This window comes from Branchiostoma lanceolatum, chromosome 3, assembly GCF_035083965.1.
Source record: "Branchiostoma lanceolatum isolate klBraLanc5 chromosome 3, klBraLanc5.hap2, whole genome shotgun sequence".
In the NCBI taxonomy this organism is placed as follows: domain Eukaryota; kingdom Metazoa; phylum Chordata; class Leptocardii; order Amphioxiformes; family Branchiostomatidae; genus Branchiostoma; species Branchiostoma lanceolatum.
In genome coordinates, this window is record NC_089724.1 from 33958949 (window position 1) to 33981064 (window position 22116).

Consider the following 22116-nt stretch of genomic DNA (forward strand, 5'->3'; position numbering starts at 1 on the left):
AAACCATACCATCGGGCGTTCCGCGTTATCTCTACGGCGCACGGAGTGTTACCTGCCCGCCATGTGAGAATACCGCGAATGGGGTAATTGCACGGACTTGGATCAATTAGCTCGGTCTACGGAGAGGCATAACTGACAGAAACGGATCATGGCATAGCAGACTAAACCGTTCGGTAGAGACTGGTAAACAGGCTATGTGTGGATATATGCTCTCCACTCCCTGTCCTCTTTGCCAGGTATAGGCAGCCACGGCGCTGGGAACACTGAGAAGCTTTGGTCGTGTTCCTACATCAACATTGGCAAATCTCGCGACCTGGATCGTCAGCGAGGCAACAGTCTACTAGTTCAAGGATTTTCAAGGACCCAATTAGAACTTGTTGCAAGACTAACTGTGGACGACACTCTTTCAACTGATGCGAGACCAAGCGAGCTAATCTGACTGGGAGTTTCCTCGCTTTTATCTGAAGCATATGGAAGGAAAGGTGCAGGAATGACAGCATCACGGAGAACCGCACTGAGAACTGAATTTTATTTGACCTGAGCGACTGTGGCCGGCGGAGTCGTCAAGATCAAAAAAGGAACACACTCTTTGGAACTTTTGTAGCCGATACTTAGCCGCAAAATGCAAATAGTGGCATTCGTGGATAACGGAGAAACAACAATGAAAGTTTAATCACCATTTTGAACCAATAAAAGCATCTTTTCACTGGGTTTTGGGCCGGGAAAGTGGAAAGCGCATAAGGGATATTTTTTTTTTGGGGGGGGGGGGCATTTTGGCCGCAGACCAGGCCTGGTCAAACCTTGGATGGTAATTAAATGCTAATTAGGTGATAATTGTCGCTAAATTATGAAGCTACCGGCGGCAATCATGTTCACTGGACAGGACGTGTGTATGAATTTCCCTCTAGCTGCACGAGTAATTAAATAATAATTAGGTGATAATTGTCGCTAAATTATGCAGATACCGGCAGCAAAGCGTTCACTGGGCAGGACATGTGTATGAGTTTCCCTCTAGCTGCACGAGAATTAACAGGGCGCGAACACTTCCTGCGCAGCGTAAGTGGTGCATATCCGGTATTTCCCAGGACTGCGCGGGTCCCGTGCAGAAGAGCTGGGCAGGTCGACACGTCCTGGAGAGTCACGGAAAACTCGAATTTGCAGGCACGTGGAACACGATTTCCACCCCGCAAATTCGTTATTTCGTACAGTGGAAAGCCTTTCTTGGGGGGGTTTTTGATAAAATCATGGCAATTATAGGGGGGCTATGACAGGTCAAACTTTATACTAATACTAGAATTTATTGACAAAAGCGACATTTCTCCATCTTTTGTTTTCGCGACCCCCGCGAGATAGTGGAATGGTCGGGAGTAGGTCAACATCCTCTGATTGGTCAGTTGAGGCACGCATGCGCTCAAGTGGGCGGCGAGAATTTCGAAAATGGGGGCAAAAACCGTTCGTCCTTGTTCGTTTGGCATGGATGAGACGTTGTATCGCGATTCTCGTGAAACATGGTACTGCCATAGTCTACTATGGTTGACAATAGACCAAGAAGAGGCTTGATAGTTGAAGGGAATGGGTTGTTAACTCAAAACGCGCGGAAATTGGTGGTGTCAGTTTCGTCGGCACTTCGCCCCCCTCCCCCTTGCCGAGAAGGACGTCTGTCTTTTACCCGCATGCCTGCATACCATCTTCGGGCACGGTGTTTCGGGTCGGAACCCAAGTGGTGAGTACAGACACCTGGTAAAGATTAGAAAATGTTTTTTTTTTTCAACGAAACTAGTTTTAGTTATTGACATGACATCGTCAGAAACACAAATGATTAAAAATTTCAAATTATGTCTCCAACTTACCAAGGAGGTAAGCTTACCTGATAAGAAAATCTGTAAAATGTTTATTTGCAACCTGTTCATGCTTGGTATTAAACCAGGCATGAATGCATGTTGGCAAACAAGAAATAAATGATACTGTAGAGTATTAATTATAATGAAAGAGGGAGCCAAAATTTTCACAAGTATTCATTTGTTCCTAAAAATCTCACAAATGAATTGCTGTTGGTGACCTCGAATCAGCAGTGTTAAGTTTAACTTCCATAAGATTGTTGTATTTGCAGGTTTCATGCTTTTTCTTGCCTGAATATGTTATTCAGGTGTATTCAGCTACAGATGATTTGTCAATATTATATTTCAGGTAGAAATCTAAGTCATATGTCTAAAGATATTTGAGGATGCCCAGAGTTGTTGACAACTGTGTCATTGTTTCCCCTTTCACCAATTATATGTTTCTCCAGTACGGCAGCAGTAGAGACCTTCAAAAATGCAGCGCGGGTTGTGAGGAGGTTGGCTGGGAACATTGCTAGAAACTGACAGAAATGCAGCTGCTGAGTACCCAAAGTGCTGCTACAGGCTTCTTAGGTAAGACTTAAGTCCTTCATACTCATGATCAGAAGACAAGCACATTCAGTGTATACATTTAGAATACAATACGGTATATTCCGTATCGCACAACCAAGGGTGATGCGGAATACACTGTCACCGTGTTGTATTTTATGTCATAGTAAACTCATACCCACCCGAGAAAACACACATTTCAATGCGAAATGCACCAGAAGTTAAGAAAAGTTGATGTCCTCGAACAAAAAATTGTAACTAACAGTCACAAATTCCAACACCCGAATCCAGTATTCCAATTTTCAACTGCGGCACACTGAAAATTAGCACTAGATATTCTAAGGAGGCCTATGTGATAAAATTAGAAGCCTGTGTGATAATCCATCCGTATGGAACACTTTTTGCGGCCCAGGTATGACAAAGTATTTTAGTATTGAGGCAGGCTGTCATGCTGAATCTCCATTGTCTCTCGTTGGTTGTTACCAGCAGCTGTTGTGATAATCTGATGGTAGAGTTGTGTAGCGGTACACTGTACCGATTCAGTACCGGGTACAATCAATAAGGTACAGGTCCAAAATACCTGAACCCTGGTGGACAGGTACTGGACCGGTACTAATCAGGTCAAGTCTGACTCAGGAGATGGCCACTTTGACAGCTAAAATCACTATGAAATTACCTTGGCAGTGCACTAAAGCCACATCTATACTATACTACAGCACATATAACACATTTGCAAGGCTGGAGTCAAATGTTCATCTGTATTTCTATGAAAATAACTCCTAGCACAGTTAGAACTTAGATATTATGTTGTTACCAGTTCAAACATGCTTTTGTCCTTATTGAAAATCTACCATTTTCTGAACGAGTAGTTCAGGTACAGGTTCAGGTACGGGCCTGCACCTAAACCCGAGTACCTGTACCTGTACCTAAAATTTGTTTAGGTACACAGCTCTATCTGATATAAGGAATGACAGTGACTGTTGGAGTATCCCAGTTACCAGTGTGATATGATATTTCTTGATCATACTATATACATACATAGTTTCTTTTTTTAGATTTTTCAATCTTTGCTGGACAGATGTCCATGTGAATTCATGTTCAATGATACTTTGGTGTTGTTATCTAGGAACTGGCTCATTACAAGGACTCAACCTCACACCAAGAAGTCTAACATGCAGACATGAGGGAGACAGCCTTGTCTATACCTTGCCCAGAGTGCATAGCAGCAGTGGACTCAGATGTAAATGGGAATAAAGAGAGGACACAAGCAGCTCCACAGCATATAACACTTCAGTTAATGATGTGATGTACCATAGGTGTGCACTGTTTTGCCAGCCCATAAAAATTACTTTCCTGGAATTCAATGTCTGTATGGGGGTGGGGGCAGACTTAGGGCCACTAAGACCTTCATAGCTTTAGTACAATATGTAGCAAATTGTGTTTCAGTCTATTTGCACTCTACAGCAGTTAATATTGTTCTGTTATTATAATGATGCTGATCATGCATTTTACAATATGAAAGAAATACATCGTACCTTGACTCTGATTCTACCAGCACTATCCCGCATATACAGGCCGACCCTGCACCAAAGTCTTGCATTTAAAGTGTTTGGAATGTCGAAATGTTAAATTGTGAATTGATGTACGTGTGACATACAGATATGCTGGAAAAATTTCCCAAACCTTTCTTTTATCAAATAATGATAAAGCATTGCTTGGATAAAGATGTCACTGATCATGTTGGCAAAACAGTGCATGCCCCACTGAATGTTGGCTACATATTTTCCACGTCTAACATGTAATCGGGGGCCTGGGCCAGTTATAATTATCGTAGTAATGTTACTGTTTCTTTGCATACATGTAGTTATCAAGCTTTTAACCGTACTAGCAAATATTGATGACATGATGTTATCAGAATTTTGCACAAAACTTAAAATACAACCTGTATTTATGTTTAAACATTCTCCTCTATGCAATTTCCAAATTGCTGTGTTTGTCAGTATTGTTAGATGTTAAGTGCCATTCATCATAAATGATGCTTGTAAGCATTGTAAGTATCTTGTGTAGTTTATGTGTTTGTTAATACAGGACGGTTGACCACATTCAGTGTCTGATCATTTTATAACCGGTAACACTGTAAATCTTATCTGCATACCCTTTAGAAAAGAAAATATTGCTGAGTTTTGTCCTTTACCCTGTCCTTGTGCTCCACAAACATGGGTAGATGTGGGTAATTCAGGGGAGTGTCAGAACGTGGTTGGTAAATGTCCAGATAAATGTACAGGTGGGTAAATGCCGCAAAGTATGAGATATAACGCAAATGATAAATCTCGGTAAATTCATATTTACACTCCGCGTAAAGGCGGGTAAACGACAGTTTGACTAATACCACGAATGGTAAATCTCGGTAAATGCATCCTTACACCGTCCGTATATGCAGGTAAATGACAGTAACTGTGACTAATACCACGAATGGTAAATCTCGGTAAATGCATCCTTACACCGTCCGTATATGCAGGTAAATGACAGTAACTGTGACTAATACCACGAATGGTAAATCTCGGTAAATGCATATTTACACCACCCATATAGGCGGGTAAATGACAGTAACTGTGACTTATACCACGAATGGTAAATCTCGGTAAATGCAGCTTTACACGACCTGGTAAATGTGGGTAAATTTAGGCAACCATTACCGGACTTACCATACCGGGTAAATGCTAGCCTCCGTTGCAGTCCTTTTCCCCGCAGCGTGTTTTTTTTTTCATTTTTTTTTGGGGGGGGGGGGGGTGGGCGCCACGTATCTGCTTGGGATCCCGTATCCGCCGTGCCTCTGTGTCCGCTATAGACCCTGTGTCCGCTGCCTCCGTTGCAGTCCTTTTCCCCGCAGCGTGTTTTTTTTTCATTTTTTTTTGGGGGGGGGGGGGGTGGGCGCCACGTATCTGCTTGGGATCCCGTATCCGCCGTGCCTCTGTGTCCGCTATAGACCCTGTGTCCGCTGCTGGGGAAGGACTGCGTTTTGTCGCTTCCAGCAAAGGCAATTAATGTATCCGCGAGAAGTAATTAACACTACCGGGAGAAGTAATTCACACTACCACGAGAAGCAATTCAAATGTTACGTTGCACAAAGCCCACGTGAAGTTACGCATGCTTCCTTGCAAATGATTATCATGTTGTCTTCAAAGTCGAGTTACAAATTGTCTGAAATGTGGCCTGATGTTTCTTTCTATTGCTGATATCTTCTGTGGATTCAGCCGTCGTAGCTAAGAGATCTTATAATTAGAGTGTTTCTTATACGACAGAGAAGACAACAAGGGGTCAGGGGTTAGATTATGATCGGCCATTGTCTAGCGCAGCGTGCGCGGAGAAAGTATTGCAGCTTTCTCACGCTTTGTGAGACATGTTTGAGCCACGTTTCCTTGCACGAAAAGCACAAAATCATTATAGCAACTTCGATGGATGTACGAAGGAAAAAATGCGAAAGGTTCGTTCATTTAGGTGTCCGTCCGTCGTGTTTTGAAAAGACATCCCGGCAACCGTTAGAACGTTGTCGCTGCTCAAAGGGGCATGAAGATTTCCCCGCGCTGGCCGTGTTTATTACGGGAAGTTCGCACATCCATGGCAATGGTGATAAGTGATTTTTGATGGGCCTTTGCTGGAAGCGACAAAACGCAGTCCTTCCCCAGCAGCGGACACAGGGTCTATAGCGGACACAGAGGCACGGCGGATACGGGATCCCAAGCAGATACGTGGCGCCCCCCCCCCAAAAAAAAAATTGAAAAAAAAAACACGCTGCGGGGAAAAGGACTGCAACGGAGGCTAGTAAATGCCGGGTAAATCTGCTCCTTTACCAGCCGGTAAATGTCCGGTAAATAGCAGGTAAATGTAACCTTTACCAGACTTTACATCACATTTACCGTTACGGTAAATACCACTTTTCGTGCAGTGTTTGTACTTTAAGCATTCTTGTAGCGACAGTATTTAGTATTTACAAAAGAGAACGTGTGTGTGTGTGTGTGTGTGTTTGTTTGTATCTCTGTGTGTGCGTTTATTGATGAAAAGCGGGATTATTTGTGCACTCCCGTGCCCAAACGCTAGGGCAATTATACCGTGGCTGACAAGTACAAATGTTAGAGGCATCTCGAAGGCATCTCGGATGCATCTCGAAGGCATCTCGAAGGCATTTCGGAGGCATCTCGGAAGCATCTCGGAGGCATCTCGAAGGCATCTCGGAGGCAGCGCGCGGAGGCTTATCTCGGAGGTATCTCGGAGGCATCTCGAAGGTATCTCGAAGACATCCCGAAGGCATCTCGGAGGCATTTCGGAGGCATCTCGGAAGCATCTCGGAGGCATCTCGAAGGTATCTCGAAGACATCTCGAAGGCATCTCGGAGGCATCTCGGAAACATCTCGAAGGCATCTCGGAAGCATCTCGATGGTATCTCGAATGCATCTCGGAGGCACAACGCCCAGACCAATTGTATAGTGGACGGTCCCTGATGGGTCAAGGGTTACGTGGCAAGGCGACAACCTGTCGGAAGTTCACCCAGTCCAAGGAAGTTATACATGGTGGCATTTTGTTTGAAGTGCATTTTGTGCACTTCATTTTATTGCGCCAAGGTGCTTGAGGGTTAACAGCCATCATTTTGTTTTTAACATTCAATAACTAATTATTCTTACTTAGGAATGTCAAGTTTTATTTTTGCTCCATTTTACAGGACCATCCTCAGGGTTAGGGATGTATAAGGGTTAGGGTTGGTTTATGTGTTATTCACAGGAACATCTAGGGGGGGAGGCAAAATCTAATCATTTCGAGGCCTCAAAAAGACCTGCACACATACCAAGTATGAGGACAATTCATCCCCCAGTTATATTGTTTACAGACACACACACATACACACACACCCACACACACATACACACACAGACACACACACAAACGGCGAGGATAACAATGACGGAAAGTGACGTCTAGCAGTGACTTAAACTTTGCGTGTTTACGGTGGTACTATCCGAAGACTCGTACCCAAAGCATTGCTGAAAGGCATTAAATATTCCGAACCGGAGCCTTTTTGAGGTGTTAAACCGACAACCTCGGCACAATAAAATGAAGAAGTCTACAAAATACATTTAAAACAAAATGCCGCCATGACTCGGTGGACTGTCAGCAGGTTGCCAGGCTGCCACGTAACCCTTGACCCATCAGGGACCGTCCACTGTACAATGGGCCTGGGTGTAGTGCCTCCGATATACCTCCGCGCGCTGCCTCCGAGATGCTTTCGAGATGCCCTCGCGCGCTGCCTCCGAGATGCGTTGGAGATGCGTTGGAGATGCCTCCGAGATGCCTCCGAGATGCCTCCGAGATGCCTTCGAGATGCCTCCGACATGCCTCCAAAGTTTGTACTTGTCGGCCACGGTACAATTAGTCCAGACAGGGAGACGTCTAGGTAGACAGGCGGTAGGTACACTAAAAACTACACACGACACGTCATGGTCTTACATTCACCAAAAATTATGTTTTCGGTAGCGTTTGGATGTATGTACGTATGTATGTATGCATGTATGTCATTGTGTGTGTGTGTGTGTGTGTATGTGTACCTATGTGTATGTGTGTGTGTGTGTGTGTGTGTGTGTGTGTGTGTGTGTATGTGTATGTGTGTGTGTATGTGTGTGTGTGTGTAAGGGTGTGTGTGTGTGTGTGTGTATGTATGTAACTGTGTATGTGTATGTGTGTGTGTGAGTCTGTGTGTGTGTGTGTGTTTGTGTGTGCGTGAACAGCATAACTCAAGAAGGCATAGATGCCATAGATTGTCTTGATATTTGGGTACGTCTTGATGACACTTTGAAATTATTTAATTTGGGCGCGCTATCGGCTTGTTATAGTACTGCAGCGGAAATCCCGGTTTTGATATCTCGTGTTGTTGACATGTTATGGTCTTACACGAATACTATATATTTCTGAATTATATGTAGTTCTTAAAACAGAGGGTACGTGGTATATGTTTAGGTTATATCGCCTTTTTAGAAATGCGCGAGCCGGTTTTGTTTCAGTATTTGAAAGACAAAACTCAAGAAGGGGTTGCTGGATCGTCATGATTTTTGGCATGCAGATAGCGTAAGTAATGATATATTCAAATTGAAAGTATGCAATTCAGAATCTGGAAACTTGCATAAGCAAAACATAAAAGACTGTTAAAGAACAAGCCACCAATGAGATTTGAACTCATGACCTCTGGTTTACTAGACCAGCGCTCTAACCAACTGAGCTATGGCGACTTTTACTTCTGTTGTGTACTTAGTTGCCTAAATGGGTGAGTCATTCAACATAATTTTAAGACGAATTGTAACTAGTTTTTTCTCTTTACAGGCTTGTATATTATCGCAAATTTCAACTATTACTAGTATTAGATAAGTCTGGATGTGTGTCAATTTCCTGATATGCAACATCAAAAGCAGTAAAATGCTTTAGACGCATACTGTCATTGCAAATATATACTAGTACTGACTGTTTCAAAATTGTGTCCAGCTGATTGTCGATGAGAAATTATTTTTAGCGTATCTTAATACCTGTATTTCTAAGCTTCATCGAGCAAAAAGTAGGTAAAACACGCCCCCCTCCCTTCTCCCAAAGAAACACCCAATCATTCGAAGTGTATAAACCCATTAGTAATTCCGACTACGTATGTGCAGTGTCAAAGGTAAAGGCCCCTTCGACATAAGCAAAACCCGTCTGGGCGTAGTTTATATGTAAAACTAGACGATGTCGAGACGAAAACTGTTCACAAACCAGGGGCCTTTGAACTTTATTGAATCACCACCTTGCAGGCATTTAGCCTGAATTGTGTTGGTGTTTACACACTTCGTTATCAACAATATTTAAAAATGTTATCCAATTCTGAAAACATACTTAAAATTCATATATAACAATTTTGCTTAAAATTACAAATTACAGACATTAACTATACAATAATTACACGATGAGTTAGGCAGACGTCATACGAAAGTTGATGCATATGGGATATAGTGCGTTAATTGTGATTCAACATGGCAAGGGCCCTGGGGATAAACGATTGCGAATGTCTGTTGGACCGGCTCAATGGCAGCTTAAAACGGGGAGCCCGACGCAGCTGGTACTGACACTCAGTGGCCGGCTGCAGGAACTGATGGCAAGGATGGGTGGGGTCAGCCACCACCCTTCTGAGTTCTCGTGTTGTCGCCTCTCGTCTCCGGGACTCCAAGGTAGGTAGCTGTTCGTAGGGTATAGAGATGATCCTACAACAGGACCTCTGGACTTTCTCCAGCTCTTCAGCCAGACCGCGGGGTAGACCTCCCCACACCGGTGAGCCGTACTCCAGTACTGGGCGGATGAATGCCTTGTAGATGTCGAGAAGTACGTCTGCTGGTAGGCCGGCTCGTTTCGACAGTCGCAGGTAGTGAAGCCGAGGGCGGACCTTGGACAATATGTAGTCAATGTGTGGGCCCCACGACAGGTCATCACTGACTATCACAACGAGGAGTTTGAATTTCCTCACTCGCTCGACCCTCTCCCCGTTCAGAGTAAGCGGAGGGGGGTTCACTGCCTCCTTGCGACAACTAATGACCATGTCTTTGGTCTTTTTAACGTTAGCTGCCATACTGTAGGATTTTGCCCAAGAGTCAACTTCGTTAATGGCAAGTTGCATCTGGCCTGGTAGTGATCCCATGAGCAGTTCTGTGTTTGTCAGATCATCTGCGTACTTGACTGGGGCTACACTGATCGGGATGCCTTTGTCAAGACTGTTCATAGCCAGGACAAACAGAGATGGCGAGATGATCCCGCCCTGAGGTGTTCCGGCGAGTACTGGGCGTGGCGAGGAGACACGCGAACCCCACCTGACACGCTGTACACGGTCACTCAGGTAACTCCACCTTTGTGACTGCACATGCGTAGTCGGAATTACGAATGGGCTTATTGATTAGTCGGTCGTCTGTCTATAAGACTTTGGTCCGTTTAACCTCCTCAGACGACACCCTTCTGTTCTTGCAAAACCTATAGTGGGTAAGAAAACAACTGGACGCGGGGGACTCGTTCCGGAATGCGTTCGACCTCATCTCTCTACCATGGCATACTTGACCATGGGTGTGCCATGTTGAAGTGCCATCTATCGGTAGACTCCCAAACTGCAGCACCATTAGTCGTTATAGTAAATAAAACACTACGTATACCAGGCAAACACAAACACATGTAATCATTTTCGGAACCTTGTATTCATTTTTGGGAAATCAACAGGTAAGATCACAAGAATTCGTCTATCAGTTGAAAAAAAAGGGGCTTAAGTCTTTTGTATCCCAACTTCAGTCGGCCTCTTCTCTGCGTTACAACCTTGAAGCTAAATGTTATATCCATCCGCGTCTGTTTTATCACAACTCGAGCATTACAACTGGAGCCTTAGAATACATTGACATATCAGTGTGATATGGAATCTGTTCTTTAAACGATTGCTTACCGTTACCGTTATCTTATTACATTTTCTTCTTATTGCTAACCAGGAAGTAATAAGAAAAAGAAGAGTATGTAACATAGGCTATCTAGGACACAGTTTCACAACAGTAGCCGCGGTATCCGAATCTTTTTTCTCTGTTTTAAATCGAACAAACGACACAGGTTATCTGACGATTAGCGATGTAGGGACCGCAGGGGAGAGAACCACAGACTGCCTCCACTAGATAGAACAGCGCGCCGTTCTTGTTTTCGTACGTCCCCTTGAAGATGTCCGGAGCGCTGTCAACACACTCGAACTTGTTCCGGCCCTGGCGGAAATTTAAAAAAAAAGAAGAGAAGTGGCATTTGATAGCGGCATGTTTCAACTACACACAGCACAAAATGTTCGGAATCCTAAATGTCTTTATTCATTTCTCCGTTGTTTCTTTATCAGTTGCATAGCAAGATAAATACAATGTTTACAATGATACCACCCATAATACGAATAATTAAAATAAAAACAAGGGGATACGAACCGCCGAAATGTCGGCCTTTTTTGCCATTTACTAACATAATATACTCTGGTACCACATATATACTATCATAAGAAGCGAATTATTGTAAAGGGCAACAAATAAGCTCTCCAGTGATATGCAATGCAATATTCATAAAGATATGATCGACCAAAATAAAGTTTTCGAACATTTTTGTGTTGAATTTATTAGGTAAGGACTACTGTTTTTTTTTGTCGGTCTTTGAGTTTTATGGTCTCTCATCTCGTGCCCAGAGTTACACACCTTGTGACTCTCATGCCCAGTCATGAGGTAGCCCCTGTACTGCATCGTCCAGCCGCTAGGGCAGCTCGTCCAGGCGGGGATAGTCAGGACAGATCGACGGGTCGGAACTCGGCAAACTGCGCACGGCACGTCGTAGTCCTGAAGCTGAAGTGTCAAGATGATGATAGAAGTGTACAGAGTTGCAATTGTGCATTTGTCATTTAATGGTATTGCCGACATATATAAATGATTTGTGTGCTAGTGCTCACATGCTTGTGTGTGTGTGTATGTATGTGTGTGTGTGTGTATGTGTATGTGTATGTTTATGTGTATATGTATGTGTATGTGTAGAGATAGTTGTGCACATACATACATAGTAGATACATACATACATACTAGATAGATCGATGGATGGATGGATGGAAGGATGGATGGACGGATGGGTGTGTGTGTGCATAGATGGTTAGAAAGTCGGATGGATGGATGGGTGTGTGTGTGTGTGTGTGTGTGTGTGTGTGTGTGTGTGTGTGTGTGTGTACATCGATGGTTGGAAGGATGGATGGATGGATAGATAGATGGATGGATGGACTAATGGATAGATCGATGGATAGATAGATAGATAGATAGATGAATACATAGATGGATGGATACATACTTACATACATACATACTAGATAGATAGATAGATGGATAGATACATACATACATACATACATAGATACATGTTGCTTTGAAGGGGTCGAGTCAGGAAATCAACCGATTAGACTATACAATAGACTTACTGACTCTATGGCCTCTGCATTTTCGGTGGAGAAGAAGCCAGTCCCGGGGTTCTCGAACTCGGCTCCGTACAGGTAGGTCTTACTGTTCGGCCCGTCAACGTAGTGGTCCCAGGTTACGTTCAAGGTCGGCACACATATGTAGTTGGACCCGCCGCCATGTTTGTTGTGATCGGAACCACCCACCTTTCCTAGTAAGGCAAAACAACGTCTACATAGACTATAAGAATGTGATGTCATAGCTTTATCCACCGCCTTGTTGGTGCCAACTTAGCTTGCATTTTGAACAGTGGATCATAGTGCATTGGGTCTTTGGGACATTTAAAGATCTTCTGACCCTATCAAATAGCAACAATTGAATGTCTACAGCTAAAATTTTTGAGACCACTTTCTGAAAGCTTAAACTATAAGCTAAACTAAACACTGTCTACGCTTAATCTACGAAAGATTCAAATGCAAATAGGGACACCAACATCACGATTGGCACGTCGCAAAACGCTCATTACATTCATGTCGGTAGTGATGTTTACTTGGGGAAAAATATTGCCTTATTTAGCATGGCTGCAAGGTATTAATGAGATTTCCCATTGAATAAAAATGGGTTGACTACAACAAATAGATTCAAAGTTTGAAATCGTTTCCTATTATCGATTTGATATTCCTATATTTGTCAATGAATACAAGTCATGATAGTCGAAGTCACCTCACTCTTGAAACGATATTAAAATAAGGCAGTCAGGAGACTCCCGTGACTCCTTACCCTTACTCCTTACCCTACTGCTTCGGAATCACAGAATACACACATACACCCCCCCCCCCACACACACACACATACACACACACACACACACACACACACACACACACACACACACACACACACACACACACACACACACACACACACACACATACAAGAGAAAGAAACAAAGACAGAGAGAAAGACATCCACGCGAAGAAGTTGAAGTCAAAGACAACACATTGGGGTCCAGTAAAAAAGGTCAAAGGTCAGTACCGGCATAGACAGTTTCCAGATCTTCTGCGCATGTCTCCCTCCCCCAGTGAGTGAACATGGCTCCACCTTGCAGACCGCCGTCAAACGGAGGACTGAACTCTTCAATGATGTCAGTTGCCCCACGACGATCACGACGAGCATGCGCCGCTTCATCCGCGAGCTAAAATTATAAGAAAAAGACAAAAATCAAGACAGAATAACTTTACCAACGGCCAGTCAAAAGAGCGTTCCGGTGTCACGACAAATACTTGCCGTCTAACAATTACCCGCCACTGCTTTAGGATTTCCAGTATTACCAGTATTACCAAAGAGAAGTGCGCCACACTCGTGGTGTGCAATAATTTTCAAGCAGAAGTCTAAGGGGATTTTGAGATGAGGGGTAACGCTTTGAGCCTGTCGAGGCCAACCCAACCCTAACCCCAAACATAACTCCGGGTAGGCGCAATACTTCATCTGGCATTAATTTGGCGTGACACTTGAAGACAACCTTAGCAACGCGCTAGGAACGTGAATCTGTGACTAAATCCTTCCCTACTATAGGCCAAATCTCCAATCTTGATTGACAGCTCGAACCGGTCTACGAATTAAAAGATTCAATCGTTTCAAACTTTAACCATATCCGTAACACTACTGTAACAGTACATATTTTAAGTAAGCGGATCACGTAGCTATTAAAATCACACCCGTGCTTAACGAAACTGACTTCTTGTTTTCAAAAAATGAAACTGTTTTTTATGTCATAACCTTGTGTTTAGACATATTTTTAAACATTTTACTTAGTAAATACATTATCTATACCACAAATATAGTTTTTTTTCTGCTGCTATCTTTATATTCAACACAGAAACTGTTAAACTTTTAATTTCTAGTATTTTCTTATGTTTATTCTTCTTCTCCATCATATTAAGTACTTACCTTGTTCTCCCGCATGAGGTCCTCTATTTCCTGAAGTTTCGGCTGAAGCGAGTTGACCCTGAGTTGACACACTATGACAGTAGACACTACCATCATCAGAACCAGCACGGTAGAACTCAGAATGCCTCTGATAGATCCATCGCATCGAGTAGAGCGTTTCATATGCTCCATGATTCCAACCCTCTCCTTCAAAATAGAGCCACAATGTTGTCGAACTCCTTTGCCCCCAAACGAAGGAGTGCTGCTACAGACAAGGAAGTAAGTGTTACCGCAACGTGATTTCTAAGATAGCCTGTGCAGTTATCAGACAAAGCAAGGCTAAGAAAAGACGAACACCTAGCCACAAAACCAAGGAGTGCTGCTACAAGGAAGTAAGTTCTGTATAGCCACGCGATTTCTAAGATAGCCTACGCAGTTATCAGACAAAGCAACTGGCTAAGAAAAGCCGAACTCCTAGCCCCCAAACCAAGGAGTGCTGCTATAAGGAAGTAAGTGTTGTAGCCACGTGATTTCTGAGATAGCCGAGAACGCGGTTTTCAGCTGCCATAGTTGTTTTGTCATCGAGTTGTGGCGATTGAAAGGAAGTAGGTGCGTGCGCCACCCACACACAAGGAAGGAAACTGAACATGGCAGACGGCTGACACATGTTAGGCCCCAGCAAGTCAATTTTACGGATAACATCCCCTGGAAACTCTATATCTAATGCAAGAGCGAGAAAAAAATTAAAGATGGGCAAAGAAATAAGATACCAATACAGTGACCAGAAATGTCACAACAAGAATTGAAGCGAAATGAACATGTTGTCACAGTAAACGAGTATTTTATTCCTGTATTCAAGAAGTACAGAAAGTGACACTAGCATGTGTAGTGTATTGTGTAGTGGCCTAGTATCAGTACAACCATACTCAAGGCTGTCACACTTAAAATCAGTTTTAAAGCCACGTGATATAAGATATTTTGCGTTAGAAGAGATAAGATTGTAATACATATTTTACCACTTTTTCTTAGTTTGTTTTAAGTGGCCATCACAGGAGGGGAAGGGAAATGTTGTTCTTTTCCTTCTCGAAACGAAAAATCAATGCACGCGGGATGCTATCCATAAGATTTACTTGCTCTGGCCTTCCAAAAACAACAGAGAGTTGAATGACCTTGAAAGGCTTGTCTTACTAGTGTATGGGCCTGTACTAAATTTGAGAGATCTTACTACACCGTTTCTTCCTTAAACTCAAACCCTAAACAACGTTAACTTAAAACCTAAGTTGATCTTTTGACGCTATTTAGACAGAATATTTTCAACTACGCTTCAACTATACTACTAAAGAAAGAAAGTTCTTGGACACTTGCCATAAATTCGAAGGTACTTTCCCGTGCTTACCCAGACATAACCTCGTGACCACACCATCGGGAGCTCCCCGATAACTCTACGGTGTTGAGAGTGCTGCATGCCCGCCCACCTAGGCCCAATAGCCCGGTGATTTTCAAGCTTGTTGGTTACAATGCATTACTTTGCTCTATGGGACGATAAACCGTTGAAAAGATAGGCTGTGAGAAAAAGGCCGGGTAAAAACACCCTTAGGCCGACTACTAGGCTAATTCAGACCAGGCCAATATCAAATTGCGTTAGGATAATAGGAAACTTGAACAAGCTGGTCGTCCTGATAAGTGTAATACACGTATCACGTAGTACACGTAAGGAGGAAGTCAGACAATTTCAAGCCTTTGGCACGAACATGTTTACCGTACAGTCTTCTTGATTCTTAAAACATCTGGTAACGTCTGACAACGAAAGAGCAGGGGATTTCCATGTAGTAGAGCGACTACTCACAAATCTAACATAGTTTAAACATACAGGTTATCGCCTACATCTATGTGAATGAGGAAGAACTTCAGCAACGTCAGAATAAATTACGCCCACACAAACGCAAAATGCCGGCCTTATACCCGTTTAGCCTGAACTTTAGGCCTAGGGAAAAAGAATTGGGTTTCTGATAATGGTCCTGAAAAAATTAGGGTCCGTAGTTAGGGATTCTTCCTTTTTTAAAATTGCAGCCGAACTGATCTAACAAATACAGTTTTACAATGAAAAAATGAAAGTATACCGGTATTTTCAACATCATGTTGTAAATTACATACAGATATTCACTGTACAAGTATATCAATAAGCTGAACAAAGAAGTATAGCGTTTACTACATATTCTTACATCAACTGTTCAAAGATTTAATCTTTTAAGAGATTGCGAAGTATACGAAGTCTGTTTCGAATTTCAACATTCTGATCGGAAATGAAATTTAACCCCCCCCCCCCCCAAATTAAAACTAGAGTCGGTAAGTTTTTGCTAGTGTCAGTCGGTTAACCCGAAACACAACATTCTTTTTCCTGGGCCTTAGAAACAGTTGGAGGATGTGTAATTTTGCCAATAACGAATTTCCTACTCAAGCTGGTCCCGTCTGTCTGATCAAGTTACGGAAACACATCGTGACTCAGTCTTCTCAGAAACTGTCCTATTCAGCAAAGTTGTACTTCCTTGAGGCTTTTTTCTCAGGCTTTTTTCTCAGTTGCTCAGCTTAAGTCACCAACACAGCGGTGCGCTACAAAACGTGTGTTTTAAAACCTTACAGTTTGATACAGTTGAAGTAACGAGCTCTAGCATGTTGCCGTACAGTTGTAGTGAGAAGCCCGGGCGGACGGCTCAGAGAGGCGGGAGGATGTTGGTGGTTTTCACGGCGCTGGCTTGCGCGGTGGCCATCGGCGTGATCGACCACAAGATGCGGGGATACGAGGCCGGCATACAGGGCTTAAAGGCACAACTGGACGCTAGTAACGTGAGTTCATGTTTCGTCTTTTATTACTTTGGCGAAGAATGTTATCATTTAAGTGCCGTTTGTGTCGACTGTGTGTGGACAATATAACTCGATAAGCTGTGGATAGCTCCTGATTATACTTAGTAGGGGAGGGACCTCCAAATGGACTTACCTATGCCACACATGGTTAAGCCATCAAAAACAATCACTTCAAAACACATGTATCCAGATTTCAATCCTTAAAATTCTTACCACCCCTGCAAAGCTAGATTTGTCAGGTTGCTTTAGGTTTAAAAAAGCAGGAGGTCAACTCCAGCATTTTAACGAGCTAAAGACAGATTCTGAAGTTTTAGATGAGACCAGGATTTCACCCCCCATCCTAATATAGCATATTTTGGTATGTAGATAGCTTGAGCGATATTTGACTTAGCTAAATACTAATTATGCAAATTAGGGTCTAGTTTGCAATATTAATGAGGAAATTTTATACATTCATTGAATTCTCTTACAAAACTCTCAAACATGTGACTGAGATAGAGAGGGATACAATCTAAGGAAATGAGGACCTTCGTTCTTTAGGAAGTATTAGTTTTGTGCAAAACTTTCCCAACATATACACATAAAGGATGCAGCAGTGCGATCACGCCGCGCAGCGGACGATGACGGCATGACACCCTTCCGAGATGAGCCGGTGAGCCGGAGTGTTCAGCACGACTTCCCCGGGCAGGGCGGAGCTCTCTTCACCCGGTGGGGACGGGAGGTGTGCGGGAAGAGTGGGGACTTAGACACCGTCTACACAGGTACGTTATATGGCCGAGACGTTCTACAAACAAGCCAGAGAATGAGTAAGAAACAGAACATGGCTGTGCGGGTATTAGGTCGTGTGTCGTGTGTGTGTCTGTGTGTGTATGTGTGAGTGTATTTATGTATGTGTGTGTGTGTGTGTGTATGTGCATGCGTGTGTGTGAGAGAGAGAGAGAGAGAGAGAGAGAGAGAGAGAGAGAGAAAGAAAGAGATAGAGAGTGCGCGCGCGCGCGTGTGTGTGTGTGTGTGTGTGTGGTGTGCGTTCAACCGAGATGCAGTTTCAATATGTTCCGCTAGGGAGACTTAGGACTGCTGTCTATGATTGCCTTGTTACAGAATCTTGGTACGTGTAGTTACAACTTACGCGTTTTTTAATATATCTCTAAGCCTTCACAGTTATGTTCGTAAATAGCAATTCATCATGTATCACAGCATATGCTTTTTATATCTGCCTTTTTTACAATAAATCAGCTACATATCCTTTTATTGTGTTGACATAAGGCGTTGCAGGAGGGTCGCACTACACCAAACATGGCGGCGGTTCCAACTACCTGTGTCTCCCCACTCGCAATGTATCATGGGATCACTACAAGGATGCCGCTCAGGTATGCAGCGTTCGTCTCAATGATTGTTATAGATTTCGTGATAGCATATCTATATTGTTACAATGTGACATAAGAACCGATTTTCCTCCGCTTTAAACAAAGAGAGGTACTCTTTGACTCAATTTACGGAGTCTATATATTCCGCAGATGTATTCTTATTTTGTTTTGGTCGTTGCATGCTTGTAGTTATGTGGACGACAGCTATAGCTAGTTAGTGAGAAGATGAACGTAGACTTGCAAGAAAGGCATAAAAAGTACAGTAAGTCCTGGTCAGAGGTGATAAAACTTGTGGATCAGACCTGACATTCCTGGTCATAGATGAGACTGCTTATTTACGAAGAGGTATTGTTTTTGTTTTGCCAGAGTTTTTGCGGTTAGACATTTTTCATATGCTAGCCACGTCGATCTTACAGCGTCAGGAAGTTCTCAATTGAGGCATGTACTGTAAGCCTTATATGTATTATAACCATTGTTGTAGATTAGAAATCCTGTCAGTGTTATCATATGAACGTTACCATATATTTTGTATCTATATGCCTGTATATGCCCGTGATAGGGCATGGATGTAAAATAAAGGTTATTACTATTATTGCAAATTAATAAACTACGATGAAACAAGACATACGAGGAACGGAGTCGTGAGATCTTAAAACTCTTGCTTGATCATAACCCATTTACCTTTTTTTTTTCAAGACGAAGAACTACCTGTACGGCTCAGAGTTTCAAACTCACGGGCAGGATGGCTTTTTCTCCACGGTTAATGCTGAGGGAATCGCCGCCGTGGCAGACTACGACGTGCCGTGCGCCGTCTGTCGGGCCCAGATCCGGACCAGTACCGTCATGATACCGGCACGGACTTCCTGTCCTAACGGTGAGAATTCCAGGGAGTTCGCTGCAAGGTTAACGTAACTGCAGAGGAGGCATTACAACCTTCCCAGCATTCATTGCAATACACATTATGTAGATACTGCTACATGTATCCCAGATCTGTATCTGTATCAATATAGCTGGTATAACCGCCCTTTTGCGTAACACACCAGCTCCACAGGCGCTGGCGCGCGTCACAGGAGCAGCTTGTTCTATTACAGTACACTGAACGACTTGTCACACCTAACTCCTTTCTTATCTAACTGCAAGTGTTGTTTTAATATTTCTATTAAGGACGTCCCCACACTCAAATTCAGAGTCAAGTATTTCTTGGGGTATGCGAACTTAGATTTTTCTTGTTGTTACTCCGGGGAGGAGGTGTGACCTCCTTCTGTGAGTATTGGGAATGCTTTTGCTTGCGCGTTCGCAGCTATAACTCACGATCCCGTCGTCGTATCGATGTGTAACTTAGCACATCGTTTGCCTGGTTAGGTGTGGTGATGCACGATGTCTTTGTTACACCGTAACTACTTTTATTGTCAATGCAATATCGTAATTGCACCTCTACGATTAATGGTAGTGCCACTGCCCTGCCATAGACACCATATGCTATAATCCGTTCCGCTTGAGTAGAATACTTCAGGCAGATACGGGGTATATATCTTTCGTACTTGCTGTGATCGTATAGTCACTGTTACATTGTAAAATTGACAACGTGCATCACCACACGCAACCTAGTAAACGATATACCAAGTTACATACCAATGCGGCAACGAGAATTGTGAGTTTTGGCTGCGAACATGTGCAGAGTGACCTCCAGTCACCGTGTCCACTCGCAGCTTGCATACTGAGTATGTTCGCACGCGACGGACGGCGCACTTTTACGCACAGTGTGAAAATGGGAGATCTCTGGACCTTCAAAATTTCCACACTTGCAGTTTGTAGTACGGAGGCTGTGACAATGTAAAAAGTTATCGCAGGGGATGAAAGATTGTTGAGATATGTATCTCAGAAAAGTGCCCGCGGCCGCGGCCAGACTGTGCCACTTCCGGGTGGATAGATAGAGAGATCCGGTGGCCTTTGACCTTCGAGAAATGTTACGATAATGTAAAATAGGTTGATAGCTATAGATAAGGCATGCCTGCAATATATTGTGGAAAGAGAATTTTCTGCATATTTGAGATTTCTGAAACATCCTAGTTGTAAGGCTGAATGGTTCGTTGATAAACTTCAAAGGACTTGCCATCTAGATCTAAATTTGTGACTTTTCCCGGAATTTCTAGATCCTATCTGTGCCGTGCTGTAAAAACGCACTTTTCAGCAGATTGACCCCTCCTGTATGGAAAGAAAAAGAAAAATAAGCACCTTTTCTTTACTCGTTATAAAACACTACTTGGACAGTACAGGGATGCAATTTGTGTGGGTCAATGTTTTTACTTCTTTAATTACCGCTTGCACTTTTCACACCTGGCACCACATACAACCCAAGATTCCGTTGCTGCATGGGCATGTTAAGGTAGCCTGAGTGTCATCATGTTTCAGTTCCAGGCTCTAAAAATAAATTGTCTGTGATTCCACACCTTACATCAAGATCCATTTCATGCACTTATCTTACAACTGAGCAGGTCACTAGCAAAGGAGATTAACAAACACCTCAATTGCAACCACAATGTACAGACTATAAATACTTCACGGAGAATTGTGTCCTACGGACTCTTGTTTATATTGTGTTCTTTTTTGTTTATCTCTATTAGATTGGCACATGGAGTATCAAGGTTACCTGATGAGTGCCCACGAGACCCACCAAGGTCGCACAGAGTTCGTCTGCGTTGACAAGAACCCGGATGTGGCCATTGGCACGTACGAGAGCAAAGATGGCGCCCTGTTCTATCTTGTGGAAGCACAGTGTGGCTCATTGCCTTGCGGTCCTTATATCGCTGGGCGGGAAATAGCCTGCGTAGTGTGTACCAAGTAGCATAAACACGGGACTATCTCTGTATTGTCTCAGCTGACGTTTTCAGGCTAGGCAACGGATACGTACATGGATTCCTCCGGAAATATTCAAAAGCCCGTGCGGATTTAGTCGGATCCGTTAGTTACGTTGGGTCCGTCACTAACCATCAGTTTCCGCCAAAATTATAAAAGAATCCCTGTACGTATCTGTCGGGATCCGAGGCCATTTCGTGCAGTGTTTGTTTACGTTTCTTTAATAAGCTAGCTCACAGTTCAGAGGATTGTGAATAAGGTCAAAGATTAAGATGCCTAAACGAGAACAAAATCCACGTGGGCAACACAAAGGGCTGTTTACAAGATAGGAGTCTTAAACTTTGACCATAGACCACAATGCATCGCACTGCGCATACTCATTCAGAACTGTGAGTTGGCTTATAGATAACAAATTACAATGTCAACATTGCGCAGCGCAGCAGTCGCTGACATATAGCTTTGCTGTATGAATTGTCCGAATTCGTCCCGAAAACCTGAATAATACTATGCAAACATTTATTCTGTTACAGTAACATGTATGATTTGTAGCCAGTATCAAAATGTTCCAAACGTGTACTACATGTGAAATGTACATCTGTAAGAATAATTTCTATTGAAGAATATCGCACATTACTTTCGGTGTTCTTACTGTTTTACTGTTTCAACTGCGATACTATGAAACCGATCAATCATATTATGTTAATAAACAATCAAGCTCTC

General features: G+C 43.1%; 2 protein-coding genes, 1 long non-coding RNA gene and 1 other non-coding gene across 5 annotated transcripts in view; 2 read left to right on the plus strand and 2 right to left on the minus strand.

The window, feature by feature from the left end:
• The window catches only part of LOC136431512 (GFP-like fluorescent chromoprotein dsFP483), a 235697-nt gene extending 220805 nt beyond the window's left edge, over nt 1–14892 (minus strand). The window contains exons 1-5 of one of the 2 annotated variants that reach the window (XM_066422910.1): nt 14333–14892; nt 13418–13577; nt 12406–12593; nt 11645–11788; nt 10880–11176 (exon numbers count right to left, since the gene is read on the minus strand). In XM_066422910.1, the coding sequence (XP_066279007.1) occupies nt 11009–11176; nt 11645–11788; nt 12406–12593; nt 13418–13577; nt 14333–14503 (831 nt within the window). In that variant the 5' untranslated portion in view covers nt 14504–14892 and the 3' untranslated portion in view covers nt 10880–11008. Of the gene's footprint in view, nt 1–10879; nt 11177–11644; nt 11789–12405; nt 12594–13417; nt 13578–14332 lie in introns of those variants that run through there. The other variant, XM_066422909.1, reaches the window with a different exon arrangement.
• Nucleotides 1240–4489, plus strand: LOC136431511 (uncharacterized). Its single transcript, XR_010755077.1, has 3 exons — nt 1240–1723; nt 2288–2411; nt 3514–4489. It is a non-coding gene; the product is annotated as an uncharacterized lncRNA (long non-coding RNA).
• Trnat-agu (transfer RNA threonine (anticodon AGU)) lies at nt 8589–8662 on the minus strand. The gene has a single exon. It is a non-coding gene; the product is annotated as a tRNA-Thr (tRNA).
• Nucleotides 14893–16808: 1916 nt separating the features above from the next.
• On the plus strand, nt 16809–22116 carry LOC136431514 (uncharacterized). The gene is made up of 5 exons (XM_066422915.1): nt 16809–17155; nt 17760–17934; nt 18440–18543; nt 19237–19414; nt 21165–22116. The coding sequence occupies exons 1-5, from the start codon at nt 16982–16984 to the stop codon at nt 21383–21385; spliced, it is 852 nt and encodes a 283-aa protein (XP_066279012.1). The 5' UTR covers nt 16809–16981; the 3' UTR covers nt 21386–22116.